Raw genomic sequence first — 21,821 nt, forward strand, 5'->3', positions numbered from 1 at the left:
CGAGACGATGCTCTTTTCTGCAGTATTTGCAATTTCTGGAAATGGTGCAGATCTGTAAATTCAATAGTTCAAATGTCCTGGATGGACAGACCAGGCCCCAGTGCCTGGCACACAGGACGTGCTCATTAAAGGGTGGAGTGAAGGGGCCTATTGGTACTGCTTCTTGCCACAGACAACTCCCCTGCCGTCTTGTGGATGTGGCTCCACTTACTGGTCCCTGGCTGTTGGCTCCTGCCATACTCTTGGCCTCCAGTGTCTTTCCCTTCCCCCTTCTCCACTCTGCAGAGCACTCAGCAAACGTTTAAAGCCGGTGACTGTGCCCCGTGGAAGGCACGAGATGGGAAGGGAGCAGGGAGGCTGCCTCGGGCTCACAGACTCAGTGTGGGGACAGCCATGAAAGCTGAGTTTCCTCAGGAGAGCGGTTTGCTTCTGAGCAGACCAGGTATTCCTAAGACTGACTTCCCAAGACCTGTGCTCATCCCCGCCCTGTGACATCCCTGGGACCTTTCCATATCTCCCCCCTCCCCGCCCCCGCAGTGCCCATACACATGGTCCTGCCACATCTTCTTGGAGGGTAGAGGGGCACCGTTAGCCCACTTTACAAAAGTGGAGACTCAGGCCAGGAGAGGCAAGTCACTTGTCCATGGAGGCTGAGGCAGAGTTGGGACTGAAGGCCAGGAACGTCTAATTCCAAAAACCCAGGATGGGGAAGTTGCTTGCAGTGGTTGTGCAGACCCGATGGGTTTCTGAGCCAGACACTTGGTGGCCACTGGGTGGGGAACACATGGATTCAGGTTTCTCTGCTTCAGGTCTTCTCGGACATGACTGAAGCGACTCAGCAGCAGCGGCAGCTCTTCTCAGAGCCTTTAATGGCTGCTGTGCATGGGATCCATGCATAAGTGGCTGCCTTTTCTTGGAGAATGCCTCTTTGCACTGGCTGCTAGGAAGCTCAGGTACAAATTTGTGGCAAGTGAAACTCAGGTCTGTGTTCTAGTGGTTGTCTGCATTCCCATTTTGGGTATCCCTGGAATCCAAACAAGAGAGGATATTTTCTCTTTTTTTTGTTGTTTTTGTTTTTTAAGGCTGTTTGGATACAGTAAGAGGTGATTAAGCCTTTCTCAGAATGTTGTTTCATCCATTTGTTCATCCATTGGTCCAAGCAGCATCTGTTCTGGGCTCTTGCCTGAGGAGGGGGAACTCGGTTATCCATGACTTAGGTTCAGTTGCTCAGTTGTGTCCGACTCTTTGCAACCCCATAAATCGCAGCACGCCAGGCCTCCCTGTCCATCACCAACTCCCGGAGTTTACTCAAATTCATGTCCATTGAGTTGGTGATGCCACTCAACCATCTCATCCTCCGTTGTCCCCTTCTCCTCCTGCCTTCAATCCTTCCCAGCATCAGGGTCTTTTCAGATGAGTCAATTCTTTGCATGAGGTGGCCAAAGTATTGGAGTTTCAGCTTCAGCATCAGTCCTTCCAATGAATATTCAGGACTGATTTCCTTTAGGATGAACTAGTTGGATCTCCTTGCAGTCCAAGGGACTCTCAAGAGTCTTCTCCAACAGCACAGTTCAAAAGCATCAATTCTTTAGCGCTCAGCTTTCTTTATAGTCCAACTTTCACATCCATACATGACTATTGGAAAAACCATAGCCTTAACTAGACGGACCTTTGTTGGCAAAGTAATGTCTCTGCTTTTTAATACGCTTTCTAGCTTGGTTGTAACTTTCCTTCCAAGGAGCAAGCGTCTTTTAATTTCATGGCTGCAGTCACCATCTGCAGTGATTTTGGAGTCCAAGAAAATAAAGTCTGTCACTGTTTCCCCATCTATTTGCCATGAAGTGATGGGACCAGATGTCATGATCTTAGTTTTCTAAATGGATCTAGAATTTCCTCCAAGCCTTTGTTTTCAGGCCCCCAGCAAAGACCCACTGTCCTCCACCTGGAGGTCAGCAGGATCTTGCTTACTGTCCACGTATCACCAGAGAGGACACTGAGGTTGCAGTCACTGCCATGCCCAAGATTCCACATGTGGGTGGTGGAGCTGGGGCTTGTCCCATCTTGGCTCCAGGCCATGGGGCTGCTAACTCGAGGGCGTTGAGTGCTGTGGCAGAGGAATGGGGCTTGAACCTTGACCTTCAGCTGTATATTGCGTCCTACCTCCTGTCCCATGGTTGCTCTTTACAGGAGAGGAGTAAGGGTCCTAAAGCCCTGGGAGAGAGAAGGCTGCTAAGAGGCTGGTGTGAGTCTCTCCTGAAGGCTTTCCCTGGAAGAATAAAGACCCCTAGCGTGGGTGGAATAAGGCCACTGTGAGGATACGGCATGCCCACACCCTGGGGTCCCCTGTGCCAGGCTCTTTACTGTTTGGATGTTGTCTTCACCCCTGCCCCCCCTCCATTTCCCATGGAAGAGATGGGTTAAGAGCTGTGTCTGGCCCACCTGGCTGGCTGGCTTCTTTAATGTGAGTGCCAGACCCACATAGGCAGCTGCCCACCTCCACAGCCCCATCTCAGAATAAACTGACTACTTCAGCCCTACAGGGACCCTCGCACGGCATGCGTGCCTGGGTCTCCCTACCTCAGGGCCTTGGCCCAGGACCTCTCGGCACCTGAGAGGCTCACTGCCTCCACACCCGTGGGTCCTGGCCCCTACCGTGTCCATTGGCTATCTGTCCCCTTCTAGAGCAGAAGCTGGGTGATACTGTGTGTACTTTGTCCCTGCTGGGATCCTGTGAGTGTGAATGAGGATGGGGCACAGCAGGGTGCAAGCAGGCGCCTTGGAGCACTCTGGATGGCCGTGTGCACCCAAGCGCAGAGAGTGGCAGCAGGCTGAGGGGAAAGCAAGGCCTCCAGAGAGACCAGATCTGTTTTCAGTCACAGCTCTCATTCCCTCCAGCCAGATTCAAGGCCCAAACGCCCCACACCCGACTCCTGCCATGGGAGAAATTGCTCCTCCAATCTGGGCAGAGTTCCTGCCCGCCCCCCGCCAACCCCACCAGGCAGCACGGTAGGTAGGTGGACACTGGGCGAGCTGGGTTCAGCCCCTGGCTCAGTCTCTAGAGTTGTATGACTCTGGGCTGAAGAGAAGGGACCAAAGAATGCGTGTTGGGCTCAGCCAGCAGGCGGAGGGGACCTGGGCCAAGTTTCACCATCGCCTGTGCAGCTAGGGTTGGCCGTGGCTGAAGAGGGGGAATCCTCTCTTCACCACTGCCTGTCAGGTCAGCAGTTGCTCAGCTGCTGGGGGTGGAGCTGGCACTGAGGGCCCCACATTCAGAGTGAAACCCATGGCTCTGCCAGTTAATCTTGGCACTCACGCTGGGGGCAGGGCCCAGAGCAGAACTGAAAAGGAGACAAGGCCCATTCCCTTTCTTGGCGTGGTCTACTTCCTCCCGGTGATCCTGCGGATCCAGAGCCACACAGGGCCAACCACACATGCAGGCGCAGGAAGGAGCCCTCTGTACTAACCTATTCTGTAGCCAGGAAGCAGACATGGAGAGGCTGGCTGACTGAGTGTGCTGCTGGGGATTTGGGGGCCCTGCTTCCCTGTCCTCTGGCATGTCCAGTGTCCATGCGGGAGCTGGGTGGAGCTCCCTGGCTGAGGAACTGGGCAGTAGGGGACATCCAAAAGGAACTGGAAGGGTGACAATGCCCTGGCTGGTGGTCACTTAGGCCGGGATTTACTAGTTGTGCAGCTTCTGAGTGCATTCCCACCCAGTTCTCCTCCCCAGACTGCTGTGTCCAACCACCAGGGCAGGACTGGCAGCTCCAAGACCTGCTGGGGGTGGGCCTGGACCAGAAGAGCCTCTCTCCTAACAGGCTGCCCAGTCTTGCACTCACCATCCTTCTGCCCTGGCACCTGTTTATCTGAAGCTCAGCTGAGTGTATGGCTTTGGGATGGACTCTGGCACCACTCTGGCATACCCGTCTGGGCACAGGTTGGATGTTATGCCTAGAACTCACCTTTGTTTCTGCCTGTTTCCTCCTCCTTACCCAGTGCTGGCTTGACAGTGTGTGCACGCACGCATAACTAGTTGTGTCCAACTCTTTGCAACCTCGTGGACTGTATGTAGCCCATTAGGCTCCTCTGTCCATGGAATTTCCCAGGCAAGAATATTGGAGCGGGTTGCCATTTCCTTCTCCAAGGGATCTTCCTGACCCAGAGTTCAAACCCAAGGTCTCTTGCATCTCCTGCATTGGCAAGTGGGTTCTCTACCACTTGAGCCACCAGGGAAGCCCTGGTTTGGTGGGGGTTGTGGTTATTTTCCAGAGAAGGCAATGGCACCCCACTCCAGTACTCTTGCCTGGAAGATCCCATGGATGGAGGAGCCTGGTGGGCTGCAGTCCATGGGGACGCTAAAAGTCGGACACGACTGAGTGACTTCATTTTCACTTTTCACTTTCATGCCTTGGAGAAGGAAATGGCAACCCACTCCAGTATTCTTGCCTGGAGAATCCCAGGGACGGGGGAGCCTGGTGGGCTGCCGTCTACGGGGTCGCACAGAGTCAGACACGACTTAAGAGACTTAGCAACAGCAGCAGCAGTGGTTATTTTTAGGCGCACCTCACTGTCTCTTTTTAAAACAGCTGCTGAAGGGAGGAGGGCACATTTGGGTCTCGGCTGCCCCTTCCCCACATCTTATCTTCCTCAGGCCTCTGCTGAAAGCCACCACTGATCATGTGATGACTCTAGGGAAACAATCTTAGCCATTTTATCACAGGAGGAAGTGGAGGGGTGCTCTCCCTTCTGAGAAAGTGATGAGAGCTCCTGGGCCCTGGGAACAGACATCTGTAGGGTCAGCCAGGTTCAGTCAGGACCCTTTTGCTGACTAAAGAGTAGGGGGTCATCTCCCACCCATTCTGAACCCCATGTGTGTTGAATGTCATGGAAGACTTCTGGGGCCTGCAGTTTTCTGGTTGGCTGTTAACTAGGGCCAGCCGTGCCAGGCTGTGTTCCTTTGGCCACACTGGCAAAAGAGCCCCAAAAGCCCATAGCTAAGCTACTCTGCCAACTCCCACCATGCCACCTCACCTGCGCCTCGTCCTGAGACTTGGAGGCAGAACAGAGTAGTCAGGTATATGCTTTGAATGGGGGTTCACAACCTGATCTCTGTTTCCTCAGGCAAATTACTATCTCCAAAATTTGAGTTTCTTCTTTTTAAGATGTGGTGATAATATCTGCTTCCTGGGCTGCTGTTGGGCTGGGAGAAGTCGGTCCTGGTGGGGAGCCAGTAGAGGGGAGGAGAGGAGCTAAAGGCAATGTGAAAGGCCTGGGCCCTCGGCGCGGTCAGCCAGCACAATAGAGGGAACTTGGGTTGGGATACCCTCACCTTCCCTTTCTGGGTTTGCTGTGATGAGATGATCAGCAGTGATTGTAACTGGCCAGAGTGGGTTGGGGGGGGGTTTGCTCCACCAGTGGGAAGAGAAAACAGGTGTCAGCCAGCAAATGGGTCAGAGCTAGAATGTCCACAGATCCAGGTGAAGCAGAGACTGGCCCTCAGGCCCCGTTGGGTGCTGGGAAGCTCAGTGTCTGTGTCTGGGTGGGGGAGACGGTGCTGTGCTTACAGGCAGAGGATCCCCTGCAGGTTTCTGCTAGGAAGAATACTAGAACCCACTCCAGGATCAGGGTGCCCACTGAGCAAGCTAGGCCCCTGGGGAGACTGCAGAAAAGAGCAGAGGCCTGGGTGGGTGAAGGGCCATCAGGGACAGGCCCTGAATGTCTGCATTGGTCTCCTAGAGTTCAAAGTCCAAGCTACAAGCAGCCTGCTCCAGTATCCAGGAGATCCGGCGATGCACACGTCTTGAGATGCCTGACAACCTGTACACTTTTGTGCTAAAGGTGAGTGGAAGCTTTCCACACATGTGGGGAACAGACACAGACCTCAGGAATTGTACACAGCTGTCCCTTCCTTCCTGCCAGGTGAAGGACCGGACAGACATCATCTTTGAGGTGGGAGATGAACAGCAGTTGAATTCATGGATGGCTGAGCTCCAGGCATGCACAGGCCAAGGGTGAGACCCAAGGGCTCCATCTTGACACAGCTTTTCCTGTTACTCCTGAGCTACCCAGTCCTTAACCCCCATCTTCTCTTGCAGACTCGAGACCACAGACCCAGAGCCGCACTTTCCCTCAGCCACAGAACCTGGCATGGCTGACTCTCCAAGGGGAAGCACAGATTCCTTGAACCAAGGTAAGGGGTCAGGGCCTCTGTCCTCCAGTACATCAGGACCCAGCCCAGGGCATAAAGCGCCCACAGAGGGTCACCATCACCCGTCTCTTTCTCTGCCAGGTGCTTCTCCTGGGGTGCTGCTGGATCCAGCCTGCCAGAAAACAGATCACTTCCTGTCCTGCTACCCCTGGTTCCACGGTCCCATCTCCCGGGTGAAGGCGGCTCAGCTGGTCCAGCTGCAAGGTCCTGATGCTCACGGAGTGTTCCTGGTGCGGCAAAGCGAGACGCGGCGCGGGGAGTATGTGCTCACGTTCAACTTCCAGGGCATTGCCAAGGTACTGGGCAAGGCAGCTGGGGCTATGCCCCGGCCAAGTTAAAGGCCCTGAGGGGGCCAGGGCCTGAGCCTACCTTTCTTCCTTTTCTGTAGCACCTGCGCCTGTCGCTGACCGAGCGGGGCCAGTGCCGAGTGCAGCACCTCCACTTCCCCTCCGTTGTGGACATGCTCCACCACTTCCAGCGCTCGCCCATCCCCCTTGAGTGCGGGGCTGCCTGTGACGTCCGGCTGTCCAGCTACGTGGTCGTCGTCTCCCAGCCACCAGGTGTGACCCTGATGCCCCTTGATAAAGGGGGTGGGGACCGAGACCTCCTGTTGTGTCCTTCCAGCACCTGCCTCCGCCCTGATAAGACTGACGGTGTGGTCTCTCTCTCGGTCGCTTGTCCCCCAGGTTCCTCCAACACTGTTCTGTTCCCTTTCTCCCTCTCTCGCTGGGATTCAGAGCTGGGCCTTCCCCACCTTAGCACTTCTGGCTGTCCACAGGGGCTTGGCCCAGAGGGTCTTCCAGGCCGATCCTCTCCCCCAGAGCAGATCTTCCACCTGGTGCCTTCACCCGAGGAACTGGCCAACAGCCTGCGGCACCTGGAGCCCGAACCCGCCAGTCGAGCCCGGGACTCGGACTACGAAATGGACTCCTCCTCCCGGAGCCGCCTACGGGCCATAGACAATCAGTACACGCCTCTCTGATGGGCCTCACGCTGCCCGGAGGAGCACAAGCAAACAGAGATGTGAACTTGTGAATGTAACTTTCTTTCCTTCCTTCCAGAGAGAGATTCAAGGGACACTTTAACTGCTCATTCCAGTTTGGATGTGACCCTTCTATTAGGCCTGTTAAAGGGCCTCCTATAAGTTCCATTCTTATCTGGCTTTCTTCTTATTGTTTACAGATGTAGTTCTTATTCGCAGATGTCCCTAGGACCAGGCCCCATCACTCTTGAGAGGTGGCAGGGGGACGGGGAGGGCCGGAGTTGGCAGTGGAAACTTGTTCTCTTTTTCACTGACACTGTCTGTCTCAGCTGACAGACTTTCTACTTGGGGAGGGGGCCCATCAGGAAGCCCAAAACACTAACAAGCCCTGGATTCTCCCGTGGTTTTTCTCACTGTAGCTTTAGTCCATGTGGTAGATCTGCTGTACCCAAGCCACAGGTGACCACACCTATCCTGCTTCGACTCTCAGCTTTAGGACAAAGTTCTGGCAGATGGACAAGCTAAAGGTCAAAAATGATTTTAAACATTTTTACCTCAGATTAATTTTTCAAAGAATTCAGGTTTCAAAATTAAACCATTGCTTATTTCATTGCACTGTTTGAACTAATACCCACACAATTTTTATAGTCAGAGACAGCTATGCAAACCTACTGACCAGGTTCCTGGTTCAAGCCAGTATGCCTGGCTTCCTTGTCTGTTACATTGTCAGGACAGTCACCTGTTGCTGAGGAGATACTGTCCTTCCTAAATGTAGAGAAGTGAAATGTGTCACTCTTTTAAGGAAATTCCAAGCGATTACTGAAAGAGGAGGGTGGCCAGCAACAGTTCCACCCTGGTGCCTTATGAATAAAAAACTGAATTCTGGTTTACAGTAGGCTTTATGGTGCAAGTTAAACTGGGGTGAGGGAGGGGCAAGGAAGAAAATGGCTGCTGGGCCCTTTCTAGTAAATCTTTCACCAACAGGGCTGGCTTAGAGCCTCCAAGCATCTAAAGGCTTATTAAATTATTCCACAAGGTTTTAGGCTCATTCTTGAGCCAAAATGGAAGCTAGGAAGCTGGTGCCACAGCTAATGAGAAACTCCTTTAATAGCCCACAATCAGTGTTCTGTTCCAGCAGTGACCACTGCTTCATCTGATGAAGACTATGTGTGCATGGATACACAGGCACCCATAACCTCTACCATCCCCAGAGGTCCTGCAGTCAAATCTCCATCTGTACTTGCCTTTCACAAGTGACACAATTCATAGGGGTCTGGCTCCTCCCACAACTTTCATGCAGAGGCTCAGAAACAACGGAGGCAGTGACCCAGCAGAGTCAGCTGCTTCTGGTGCCAGCAGAGCCATTCAGTATAGCTGCCAGGCTCACCCAAGTGGCTTCTAGGAAACTGGGAGTTTTATTAGCACAGCTTAACATTTACAGATATATCAATCAAAGGCTAAAATTAAACCTTGGCCTAGACTAACTAGTGCCGGCCTTATCTGGGGTGAGGGGTGTGTCTGTTCCAGCCATTCTCTGTACTCCAGCAGGTCAGACTTTAGGAGGGGCAGGGAGGTAAGCAGTCACCTCGCTTCACTACTTTTAAAACCAACACTCCTGGCAGTCCAGTTGTTAGGACTCTGGACTTCCTCTGCTGGGCGCATGGGTTCAATCTCTTGTTAGGGAACGAAGATCCCTCAAAAAATCTATATAGAACTAACGCTCCTGGGTGGTTTCACAGATGGTAACGCATATCCAACCCTAATCTATGGTTGTGGTCCATTTCTAAGGGCCACATTTTCTACACATCAAGCATTACTGAGTAATGAATGCTAAGCAAAGCGCAGACCAGGAGGGTAAATGTAGAGAGATGACATCTACAAGCCTGGGGCACTTACTTCCTAACAGCCTCTCAACACACAAGTCTCAGGTAGTGCCAAGAGGCTAGCCAGGCCCAGCAAGCTCGCAGCTCTGACTGACTGGCTGCAAAGTACAAACTCAGAATCTGTGACACAGTCATCACTTCCAACAGCTTCAGTGTAAAATGTTCAAGAAAAACATTTCTTGACTAAATGTGTCTGAGTTACCCAGACAGTTCAAATACATTCCAACAAAAAGGCCCCTTGTGGCCTAGGAAGAAGTGACACTAAGCCAATGCCTTTCCTTTCTGCTAGAGCAGGTTGAGCTGGGGCAAGGGGGAGCAGTGGGGCCCAGGGCGTGATGCCCTCACAGGCCGTGAGGCAGCAACCCTGATAGCTGCAGCCAGCCCACCGCAGTCAGAGCGCATTCCACCACCCTCTTTCCAGCCCCAATGTAACCACTGCTGCCGGTAAGAGGCCAAGCCAGCAGCCTCTGCTGAGAGCCAGGCTCTGAGTGCCAAACGGACAATGAGTATCACCAGCCTTTTGGTTATCTCTAATGACAGATGACGAGGATGGCCTGACTGCTCCCAGCACCATCACTTCCTTTACCTGATGTTAATGAACTTTTACAAACTAACAGTCACCAGCACCAAAGAATTAAGTCAACTAACCTGCCTTGAATTTTAGACCAGCAATCCATATGGCTTTATCTGGTATAAATCTTCTGCCTTTGATCATTTCTGGACCGTGTAGGAAAAAGGAATAGCAAATCATTAAAATCTTAAGCCAGAGAACACTATTTTTACATAACAGTTTCTTAACCTAAAATCAAGGCCTTGAACTCTTCCCTAAGGGTTGCCTGAGATTCCTTCATGCTGTTATTCAGGGCTAAGTCTGTTATCACAAATATCATGTGAGTGCTAACATTTCCTACAAGCTAGAGGAACTTGATAGTTTATTATCCACTGCCTCTTAACAAGGACACATCTGACACCCAGTGTTTAGCTGGAATAAACAGCACATTGTAATGACAACACAGAGAATGGATTCATCTTGTATCATTATAGGCAGAAGGTCTATTTGGCAAATTTTTATGTATTGTTTATGTACTGTATAAGTAACTTATTCTTGAAGAATACAAATTTTGCTATAATGTACAAATTGCTACATGTGAATTAAAGGTTTTGGAATCTTGATTAGTTAACTGCAGTATTTAAAGGTTCTATTATGACTACAATCTCTGAAAAATAGGTATTTTTCCAGTTTATCCTCCTCCCACAAAACCAAGACCCCTAACAAATGCTTGGTTTATCTTGTACATTGCTACATCCTTTCAGCCCTCTGGATTCCTTTATTACAACTCTGAGTGTGTGTCTCCTGCCCCCTACTGGTAAAACGCAGATGCCTGAATCAGGACAACCTCTGACTTATCTGGGTTCTGGAGATATTAAAAAGGAAGCTTACAGAATCAACGTCAGGCTGAGGACGGGGACCTTCGGTGCTGCCCAACTCTGGCCAGCCTTCCTCCTTCTGAAGCAGACCTCTAGCCACCACAGAGAACATCTCTCAGTCTTGTCTTTTTTCTAGAGATACCTTGAACCAGAACTAAAGGTGAAGAAGAAAAATCATTTGACAGCTAACCTTCAAGGGTATTAAGAAAGCAGTCAGCCTTCCTGCCCTGATACTCAGTATCCTATAATGGAAATAGCTCATACAAACACACATTAACTTGGTATCAGTTTTTAAAACTTTTTTTATTTTTTAATTTTTTTTAAGTTTTTATTTTATATTATCTACAAAGTAAAAGTTTTTCCCTTAACTTAAAAGTTGAACCACTGCAGACAGTGATTACTTCATCAAACTTGATTTATAAATAATAATCCGTCAGTTTGACGGTAAGAATTTACTGAAACTTTGTCAAGTTTAGTAAAAGGGCGTTCCAAGTCTTGATTTTTTTTTTTTTAGCGGTAATAGCAGCAAGAATCACTCTTGTTACTTCTTTTGCTAGCTGATGTGTTCATGACTTTCAAGGGTCATTAAAAAATAAATAACTTCCAGTTTCAGCAAGCAGAGCTGGGGTACTTGCGGGACTCGGAAACAGCATATGGAATTATGGAACAGCCCACAAGTTCCTAAATGCCTCTACTCGGTCCAAATATCTTCCACTGCAAGTGAACTGTTAGCATTCCTATTGGATGTTACAAGAAATCAACATATATTTTTTCAAAACAAAATAATGAAATTCTAGTTTTCTGTGCTTCCAGTTGGTAGAAGCAGTAGAAGGGAGGAGGGAATTTGGCCTTTCGGTTCCTCCAGGGCAGCCTTACAACTGCTGTTGGTGGTGGGCTTGTACTGTAAAAAAGAAAAGTGAATATTTAAACAGAAAACTGGCAACACTTGCACATTAGCCTAGTGTTTCTGCAGCACATGACTGTAAGCTATCCTTGTGCTAGCTGAACAAGACTCAAAATTTAATTTACTCTGTACCCTTCCCACCCCCCCAGCATCTGTACCAAAATGGGGAGAGGCAGGTGGGTGGGTAGAAACAGACCAGTCAGACATAAAACCATTTCAGATAAAACTCCCAAAAGAGTTGTTGTTCATGGGGTACAAAAAAGGCCTTAACATATCCCCTCCCCAAATAATAGCCAAGCACCAGTGCTGCTTTCAGAATAACAGGTTAGACTGTGAAATCTCGCCATGGCCGCCATCAAGTACTAACGCACAATCACAGGCATTCTCTCCCTGTCAGGGCATAGACTGGAGCTATTTCTATACTCAAAACCGATCCATACACAGCACTTTCTCATCAGTAGTAGTCTCCAGAGCTACAGTCAAAGTCTGCCATGGTGGTAACCCCCCACATGTCAGACTGTTGGGACTCAGGAAGGAAAACACTGCCCTGTCCAGCCTAGCGTAACAAGGAAGGCCAACTGAGTCCTAAGCATGCATCAGCTACACAGAATGCTGCTGCTGCTTCTCATCAAGCCAGATCCTGTATACCATCAGAACACACACAGCCTAGGCTCCCGGAAGCCTCAGGCCCTGACACTGAACTGATCATCACAGTCCCTACTGTGCACACTCTGACGGGTCTTGCTAGTTCTTGGATGCGGGACTTGAAGCGCTGGCCCTGCCTGCCATTCGACCTGTGCGAGCAGAATGCTTTGGGGTGCCCGGCGGCCCCTGCACACACACGCCTCACCTGAAGGGTGCGTCATATAAGGGAAATGCGCTGTTGTCGAGACTGGAATGGGCTGTAGTGCACTTTGAGCGAGGGCGGCCTGGGGACCGCCGGGTGGCTGTGTCGTCATTAGCATCATTGGCGCATGGGCAGTTGGATGAGAAGGAACCATTCCTGACTGTACATGAGCCTGAAACAGAGAGCTCTTTTACGCATACAGGCAACATCTCCAGCTTAAACAACATGTCAACTGTGTTCCTTTCACTGGGTTGGGGCTCTCAGGAAAGGGCAACAGTGGGCCCTCAGGGCCCTTTCTTTCCTCTGGGGACATTCCCTAGTGGATCCATTAGTTGACCTATAGACACGCTTCACCTTTTGGCAGATTCTGCAAGGCTGAGGGGGCAGGCAACCAACAAGCCTTGGTAAAAGTCAGGGCTGCCATGTCCTAGGCGTCAGCATTTCTGATGACTGGATTCTATGTATGGGGCAAGGTCTTCACAAAGGTAAGACGATCCTTGATCCAAGTACAGCTTTCTCAAACTAATAGGAGGCTACATGCAATGATGCTTCTAGACTCTGGCTTCTATGTGGGGCCTGAATCATCCCTTTCAGATATGAAAGCAGATTATTACATTTTAAGTGGGAACTGTTCACTCCTGTTCTATATTATCTTTGCTCCTCCCCTGCTCATCAGCACACCTCAGTGAAGAATGAGTCAAGGCAGTGAGGAAGACTCTCAGGCCCCTTTGCTCTGCTGAAAGATCCGCCGATAAGGCAGCAGCAGGAGGAGTTGCAGTGAATGGCTCCAGTGAGGCGGGGAGGGGTATTCTGAAATCATCTGGGCCAACCCAGTGTCCCTGTATCAAGTGACAGTGAGTTTAACCACGTCTCCCTGTCAAGTTGGAAAGGTTTTAGCCCAAAGAGCTGGATCCCAGCTCTGCAAGGATTTGCAGAGCGAGGAGGACGAGTCCTCAATTCCTCCTGCAATACTGTGCACTGTTCTAGACCATGATAAGCCTTGAAGGAAACCCTGTTTTGACTCTAACACGTTCAAGTAGACCCAGGGCACATCTGGACTTCCCTGCAGATGTTAACCTTTTTGTTCTTTCAGCACAAAAACACAAAAGTGAGGTTTTAGGAACCCCAACTTACATATAAATTCACATAACTACGTAGCTACCAGCCTCTGCTAGACATCTACCGGCCCCCAGGTCTCATGAAGTTCCTGATTCAGCCAAACCATGCTGTCCCACACTTGACCAAACCAGCTCCCCGCCCCACCATCGAAAGCAACTCATCCACTGCAGTGCACCACACTACAGAACCTGCCCGTTTGCTGGGGAGGATGCCCAGACTTCCCAGAGCTGTGGAACTCTAGTTATAAGGTCGCCTTCTGAGAGTTAGCTCCAACTGAGCAGCATCTCCAGCCCCACCACGCCAGAGCCTCAGGGGTGCACTGCTTGACATGAAACGGAGTTCAGTGAGGCAGTTTAAGCTGAGACCTGCCTAAGAGAGTTCTGTTATGAAAGCAGCAAAAAGAGACATCAAATACAGCCGATCCACCCTTAACAGCCCCAGGGAGGGCCTCAAAGGACAGTGTTAAAAGTCCAACTTCAGTGCAGCTCCTTCTCCTCATTAAGACAATTCAAATTGGCCCTGGATCGCATTGGACTTTAGTCAGCAGCAAACACACCTTCAACCTTTAGAAACTTACGCTAGAGGTGAGCCCCAAGTGCTTCCAGATCTGCTCTTTAAGAAAAATAGGAACACCTGGGCGCTTCCAGCTTCAAATCACACAGCACCAATGTACAAGGCCAAGCCCTTTCAAGAAGTACAACGTATGGTCAAAGCAGATTTAGGAATAGCCAGGGAAACAAATGGAGAGATTTCTTAGGAACTCAGGTGACTAACATTCAAGTGGACAGTCCCAGGGCAGTCATCTCAGAGTTGAGAATTTGTGAAATCCCATCTTCTTTGCCAGACCTGTGTGTGTGTGTGTGTGAGGGGTGTGGGGGGAATATGTGTACATATACGTGTATATATAGCAACGAGAAAGCTATATAAACAGAAACAGAGCAATGCAGACACAGTAAGGAAAGAACTAGGTTGCATTCCAGAGTCAAAGGTATTTTTAAGGCCTCAGTTGGGAAATGTCAAAAGACTGACCAATCAGCAACTTCACTGATTCCATTACAAAACCACACAAACATTCATTTAAGGCCAGATCACATGTATTTGAGTGGGAAAGAAGAGACAAGCAGATGGCATCACACACAGGGGTTCCTAGCTTGAAGAGCATCTGGCTCTTTGCTGCTTATCTGATAACTTTCATATCCTACTTGGTCTTCACAAAAAGTTGGCTAAAGCAGGTTTACCTGAGGTACATGGGCCATGTGGGGTGGATTGGTGTAAGCCGGCTGAACATGAGAAGGATGAATGGTAAAGACGGTCTGCTGTGCTGCTGGGAAACTATTCTGTGGAGACTGTGTATTGGAGGCAGGTGTCATGGAAGGTGGGGTTGGCGCAAGCCCCGCGTGGTAAATGGCAGACTGCTGCTGTGGACTGGCCAGATGGAGAGCCTGGGCGGCCTGGTGCTGATGGTGCTGCAAAGTGACAGCAAAGAGTACAGATTAAGAGACATTCTTTTCTGGGATACAAGCCTGATTGTCAGACTAAAAGCCCTCAACCAAGCAGTGGGAACCAAGAATACTGCTCCAGGGAACTGGAGCAAAGAGCTCCAGATGCCAGAGCTCCTTAAGTGCCTTCTTAAAAAGCACGGCTAAAGAAACTAATAGGAAAACAAACAAACAAAATCGTATCACATAAACATTAGAAATGAGAGTTTTAAAAAGTTCCAAGCGAAATTCCTTACTTTATGTTAAATTTTTCTATATTGGTAAAGTTTTCAGAACTTACCCAACCACCTTATTCTCAGTATGTACCTTAAGGTGATTAAACCTGGGGGCACAGCCTGCAGAGCTATACGCTGGCTCCTAGGTGAGGCAGGGCTGCTAGGTGTTTTGGTCACGTGGTGCCTAGCATCTCGCCTGGCACTGGGAAAAACACTCAGTAAGCAGAAGGATGCAGCAGTTCTGGTGGAGGCCCCCGAGTGTCTTACCTGAACAGGACTGGGTGCGGGATGGCTCCCACCATGTTGGCTTTGCTGCTGTCCGGTGGGCGTAGCTGAAGGCTGAGGATGTGGAGTATGTGGGTGCAGGGTAGCATTAGGGTGCGCATACTGCTGAGCAAGGGAGCCAGTGGAAACTAAAGTGAAATAAAAAGGAGTGTGTATAATTGACGTGTGTGGTGGTCTTCATTGCTCTTCTATGCCTCATCAACTTTCAGCTCATCAACAGCTTTCTTGATGCTCAATGCCTAACCCATCTCTATATTTGACTCCATTTAATCCATCTACTTCTTGAAAAAAAAAAAAAAAGGTCAAGTTACTGCTTACCAACCAGACTAGCATTTTATTCAAATAACATACATACTGTATCAAAATCTAATCAGTTTAAATTTACTTTTGTAACAGTCACTAGGTTTTCCTGAAAAAGCAACTTAAAAGCACAGACAGAAATAATTCAACCTCTCTCTATCTCACACACACACACACAGACACACACACAGCAGCTCAAGGCCATCATCTGGCTAACCTCACCATGCTACTGCCCTGGAGCTGGCGCAGTGTCCTATGGGCCCAGATGGTATCAAGGCTGCAGTAAGGGGCTGGATAAGGTGTGTGGCAAGGTCAGGACTCTATCTTCAGGGCCAAATGACCACAATCTCTCTCAGCTGATTACAGAAGCCACTTTGCTCCTCACTTTGTTCCCTGGGCCTCCCCACTCAAGATCTCTCACCTTTGTTTTATAGTTTAGGGTTACCTAAACTATGTATTTAGGAAAACCAAACTCCCTTCTATGCATCACAGCCTTTAGAAAAAATTTTTACTAGTTAGGGTAACTTCAAAGAAAATATGATGGTTTAGTTTAAGTAAAAATGTGTTCATTAAAGGTAAGAACGCAAAGCCAATTCTTTGTAAGTGTCAGCACTGACCATATGTTGGCACAAAACAGGGAGATCAGGTATTTGTTCATGTCATCCCAATACAGCAATCCGAGAATCAAAAGCACAAGATGGGTTCACTGCTTCCAGTGACCACTAATATAGCACCCTGATACAAATCTAACCATGATGTGGCTATGAGTTGAGGACAGTCTTCCCAAGACATACCTCTTAGAAGTCAATGTGTGACTTCCAGCCTTCTCTCAAATCAATCCTGAAATCCTCGAGAAGCTATGCCCATACACAGAAACAATTTCAAAATACTTCCTCACGTTCTTCATATGATGTTACACACAGGGGACTGATAGGGAGAAGCAAGCACCTTTGGGATCAGGCACCCAGACTGCAGTAGTCTAGTAGGCCAGCTGCTGAGAGTCACCAGCAGAGATGGCTCTGGGTGAATCCCATGTAAATGTTATGCAGAAGGTTAGGCACATGAAACAATTCTGTAACACTTGACATTGCAGGGACAGGGGCTACCAACATTCCAGCCCAACTGGTCATCTCCTCAACTGCACAGGTACCCTTTAAAGAGAGGAGGAGAGGCAAAGAGCCAGCGCTAGGATCACCTGTGCATCCACGGCTAACACCTGGTGGGAGTATATACTAAATTAACATTTAGATTAGATTCAACAAAGCACTTCTGTTTATACACTGGGAAAATCCCCTAACTATAACTGTTAACATACATTGGAACATATTAACAAGAAAAACTGGCAACATATTCTCTGGGTGTTTTTTTTTAACAAGTCAGTGACTGTTACCTGGGAGGTGGAAAAAAATAAGGTACTAACAGCTTTCTTGGGTTTCACAATCCCATGAATTTATGAAAATACTGTCTTTTTTCCTACTTCATTGGCTTATTAAAAGGCATTCATCATCATTTAAATTAACTTGCAGATCCCCACAAATTGTCTAGGCACTTAGTCTAAAAGACTTGACATAAATTTTGAACCTCTACTCTTGTAAATCTTAAACTGGAAAGCAATTCCTGAATCCAAACTCTTATTTATAAAGTTTCACAGAGGTAGACTACAGAATCTCATAGAGTTTCTACTTATTCAACCATATTTATTCAAGAAATTTTTGTACTGAAAATTTAACTTTCCTTTCTAATTACCCTGTAAGCAAAGTAATAAGAAAATAAAAAGTAACATCAACCAACTCTAGCTGGGTGCTATTTGATTTTCACACATTAAAAAAAAAAAAAAAGAATGGCCATTACAAAGAATAATTATGCCCATGAAGTCTCATAATTAATTATCCACCAATTAGAAAAATGTTAAAACCTTGAAATTACTTTGAGAAAAATAAAGACAGAAGTATCTTTTATCATGCATTTTTAACAGGCACCTCTGGATTTATTTGCTAATATTGAAAGGCTATCTATATCTCATTTACATTCACAGCACAAATACTTCAAGTAGTCCGAGCTGAATGCTTAAAAAACCCCATCTTCTCCCTATCTAAACATCAATAAACTACAATGCATTATAAGAAAAATTAAGCAGATTTAAACAGACATCATAGGCTGGAAATAAAATGTAAGCATGTCTGATTAGAAATATCTTCCTCTGTTTATCATCTTTCTGAAAAGATGCTTGCTAAGCAAGTACCTTATCCAGGAATTCTTTGCTCCTTCAAATACGAAAACTGAGTAGCTAATTGGGGAAAATGTAGAAAATAGACTTTAATAGTAATAACAAAAATATACTTTGGTTCCTTGAAAGCTCACTTAAGAAAGTAACAAACACAGCTAGGGTAGAAGGGAAATTTTTAAAAGAGGAGGAGAGGTTGGGGTTGGGGTTGGGGAAGGGAGGGAGAGGGGGAGAGGGGGGGAGGGGGGGAGAGAGGGAGAGAGGGAGGGGGGGGGAGAGAGAGAGAGAGAGAGAGAGAGAGAAAGGAACCAAGTTAGAGTAAATGAGGAAAATAAGAGAATTAGGGAAAGGGAAAAGTGGAGAGTGAAAGGCAGAAAATTCTGGGCTTTCTTAAACTAAATCTATCATTTAACTGTTATTATTATACATACTCATTAGCTAAAGATTCCAGAGAGGTTAAAAATAAAAGTTTTTCTTAAAAAGTCTGATTTAGCTCTCTACCAGACAACCACAGTCCAAAAAGTTTTCTAAGCCATAACTGATCCTACTGAATGAAGCCAACTGAGTCCACAGAGTTGTGCATTTAATTTCTAACTAGGTTTTCTCATTTTTGGCCTTGGATGCACAAGTCATGAGAGATCACCGGCACGGCAAAACTTCAAAAATGAAACAAAATCTCCCAACTTTTAGTTTTGATGGTAAACTCAGAAGCAAAGAAGTTAAGGAACGTAGAAAACTTTTTAGAAGGGGAATAAAAGGCAACTAGACCAAAAAACAGGGCAAAAAGCTTATTTAGAAGGAGGTGGGGTATAAAGCAGCAAATTAAATTACAAACTGCAGCCCCGCTATTAGTTTCTTCTAAAAAATACTGATATTCTCTTTTAGGAAAACTTGTGCTAAGGCAGTTAATGCTTAGGTGTAATGATTAAGCTTTTAGCTACTTACCAGGAAACTGACTCGAAATCTACTAACAGAGACAGTAAGATGGTGAGGATAACTACATTTGAGACCTCAAACTGAGTACATTAATAGAATTACTGACACTGTCCTTTATATACTATACCACATACAGAATTCCTCTTCAATAGTTATATACACAGCAAGACTCCTTTTTAAAGAGCATCTATTAAAGGATTAAATTTGTTAACATTTCCTAGCACCAAATAAATAATATGTACGCACTTATTTTTGGATACCAAGGCACAATTAATGTCAAAATGTTTTCTCAATGCTTTTTAAAATTTGCCACCTAGTATATTCAGACATTCAGTTATTCCAAAATAATTTAAAATTTAGTCTCTATGATAACATTTTGATCCTTAATAGTCTTGAGAAAACAGTATTTCACATAAAGTGACCACATACTACGCTATCATTCGGTTCTGCAAGTTAGTGACTTCCCCATCCAAATACCAAAAGTCCATGAATAAGCCTTAAGGTTTCCCTACAAATAGAGAAAACAAACCTTCCAAGTTCATTTCCAAAAAAATCCCTGCTCAGACTTTCTTCATTTAAGAGCAATCATCTACCTTTCCACTGCTGAGAGAGGCTGGTGTTACCCAAGGTAATCTCTGGTGGCTGCTAGGTCATGTTTTCCTGCTTAAGCTCAAGACATCCATGAGGTGTCTGCTACCTGAATATTTTAAACCTGTAGTCATGCAAAGATTGAAAATACAGGAACGCTTCTCCCCTAGTATTTCAACCCTACTCAAATAAAAATCCTTGTAAGAATAAGTTTTTTCTTACCAGGATATATATTTTTTAAAAATTGTATATTTTACACTTGTGGCTTGTTTTGCTTTGCTATGAGAAAAGGCTGTTCAGGAAAATTTTCTCTGAACAAGGAATGTATTAATCATTCCGAAACAGTCACATATTTGCTTGGTATGCAAAAATTTATTTCTGAAACAAGTCAAATTTTAAATTAACTCCAGCTTTCTTAAGCTGGGTTTTACTTCCTTTTTAAAAACTCTGAATTATTTTCAAATATATCTATTCTTAATGATTTTGTCTGGCACAAGGAAAAGATTGCTCAACAAGTCTACTCCCTTAACATGTATTCTTTAAAAAGTGTTTTACTGTTCAAATTAAAATTAGTATAAAAAACCCAACTCACTGGCAAAGTAGAAAGAAGGGCTTGTCTCCTTGTTGTATGGTAATTTGGGACATGCTGAATTTAGGAAATAGAAAGGTTAATTAGCCTTTTAAGGTGTGCATTTTCCTAATTTTCTGGAAAGGTTGACATATTTAGTAATTTCTTTTTGTATTCATGCATAGTTCATTTTTCTTATTTTATAAGAGATGACAAGCACTTTAAACATTACTACAAAATTAAGTAAGATGGAGCTGAAGCGAAAGACACTTTTCTTCTGTATTGGGCTGTCGAGTTCCACTTGCTCATTTGCTTAAATGAAAGGAATAAAGTCATTATCTAATAAAAAAGACCAACATTGCATTCCACTGAACAACTCTAATATAAAAAAATATACCAATATAAAACAATATTTACCAAGTTTCATTCAAAAGACTATTCCAATTTTGCAAATCATTACTAATAGAAATGTCACCTTACATCTTGTTCTGTAAGGTGTTTACTAGGCATCTGGTAATGGATCCAAAAATTGAGAAACATAGTAATATTAATATTAAACAAAAGTATGATATCATTTCTTATTAAACTGTCTACATAAAGGGGTGTGCATGGGTGCATAAGTACACTTAGAAACATATGCACCAAAACGTTAACAGGAGGTTGTAAGGGAGAAGATTAATAGGTGCACTTTACATATTTTTGCCTACTGTACTTTCGAATTTATCTGCATTAAACTACCAAAAATAAACTCAAAGAAAAAGATTTTGGATTTAACTCTTCCTGATGGCTTTAGTTAGCAGAGAAAGTTTCATTATTACTATTTCTAAAAGGGAAAACAAAACAAGATGAATGAAACAAAATCAGATGAATTTTAAGACTAGATGTTAAGGAAACAAAAAGTAACTTATTTGGAGGAAGAGGGCAGACACAATGATGAAAGTGAAAATTAAGGTCAAAGAGATGAAGTCTGTGATCCAAGTCTCTCCTAAGATAGCTAGAAAGAATACAAGGTCAACAAACTTAGAATACATTTCTCCTAGTACCTTAAATAAATGTTCAAGGATTTGTTGGCATACTTATAGTAAATATGCCAAGAAATTTAAAAACAATAACCAGCCTTTCATTTTGCAGTCATTTCTATTCTCAAAGGCTTTTGCTATAACCATAATGATTAATAAATGACAAAAAGGTAATATAACAACTGTCATCAACATCTGGGTGCATATTTTTTGTTTGCATTAAAAAAAAATCTAGATAGGATGTAGCTTAAAAAAAATAATCCATACTAAAAATATCTAGTTCCTTTTGGAATATAAAATATAAACTGTTAAAGAGAAATGAGTAAAAAATTAGCATTTCTATGCAAATTTTATCTTACAGTTTAAAACAATATACTTAAAAATCCGTATTCTTTACAGACAAAAGAAAATGTACAAAAATTTGTAAAAGTTTAAAGTCTTAAAAATCTGTAAGATCTAAAATAAATCACTGACGAATTAATAAACTTGCTACAGCAGATTAAATTATGGTTTATTGCAGTAAATAACAAAATAATTCATTTCCTGGTGTCCTCTTCAGCCTATGAAGTGTCCAAAAGAGAACCAAAAATAATCATACCGAATCTATGTACAGCTTTGCCTCTAGCCTTCCCTCATCAACAGACATCAATAAAACTCAATCTGTGTGAATTGTAGGAGTAATTCAGATATGGTTGAGCCAACTTTCTCCTGGCATCAAAGAAGTAGCTTTGATGACTAGTTCATTCTAAGTTTCACTGGACATTAGGTCTAGTATTTTGTTTCTTTGCAGTATTTTTCTGTTTACCACACCTGAATGGA

General features: G+C 45.7%; 2 protein-coding genes across 4 annotated transcripts in view; one reads left to right on the forward strand and one right to left on the reverse strand.

The window, feature by feature from the left end:
* The window catches only part of SH2B3 (SH2B adaptor protein 3), a 35,064-nt gene extending 27,224 nt beyond the window's left edge, over positions 1-7,840 (forward strand). The window contains exons 3-8 of one of the 2 annotated variants that reach the window (XM_052654551.1): positions 5,734-5,835; positions 5,917-6,008; positions 6,093-6,187; positions 6,287-6,501; positions 6,594-6,765; positions 6,892-7,840. In XM_052654551.1, coding sequence (XP_052510511.1) covers positions 5,734-5,835; positions 5,917-6,008; positions 6,093-6,187; positions 6,287-6,501; positions 6,594-6,765; positions 6,892-7,187 — 972 coding nt within the window. In that variant the 3' untranslated portion in view covers positions 7,188-7,840. Of the gene's footprint in view, positions 1-5,733; positions 5,836-5,916; positions 6,009-6,092; positions 6,188-6,286; positions 6,502-6,593 lie in introns of both variants that reach the window. The other variant, XM_052654550.1, reaches the window with a different exon arrangement.
* A 2,986-nt stretch (positions 7,841-10,826) lies between these two features.
* ATXN2 (ataxin 2) overlaps positions 10,827-21,821 on the reverse strand; it is a 100,526-nt gene continuing 89,531 nt past the window's right edge. For both annotated transcript variants that reach the window (XM_052654401.1, XM_052654400.1), the window contains exons 21-25: positions 20,008-20,061; positions 15,350-15,495; positions 14,607-14,834; positions 12,253-12,421; positions 10,827-11,399 (exon numbers count right to left, since the gene is read on the reverse strand). In XM_052654401.1, the coding sequence (XP_052510361.1) occupies positions 11,371-11,399; positions 12,253-12,421; positions 14,607-14,834; positions 15,350-15,495; positions 20,008-20,061 (626 nt within the window). In that variant the 3' untranslated portion in view covers positions 10,827-11,370. The remainder of the gene's footprint in view (positions 11,400-12,252; positions 12,422-14,606; positions 14,835-15,349; positions 15,496-20,007; positions 20,062-21,821) is intronic.

The sequence above is a fragment of the Budorcas taxicolor genome, chromosome 17 (genome assembly GCF_023091745.1).
Source record: "Budorcas taxicolor isolate Tak-1 chromosome 17, Takin1.1, whole genome shotgun sequence".
Classification (NCBI taxonomy): domain Eukaryota; kingdom Metazoa; phylum Chordata; class Mammalia; order Artiodactyla; family Bovidae; genus Budorcas; species Budorcas taxicolor.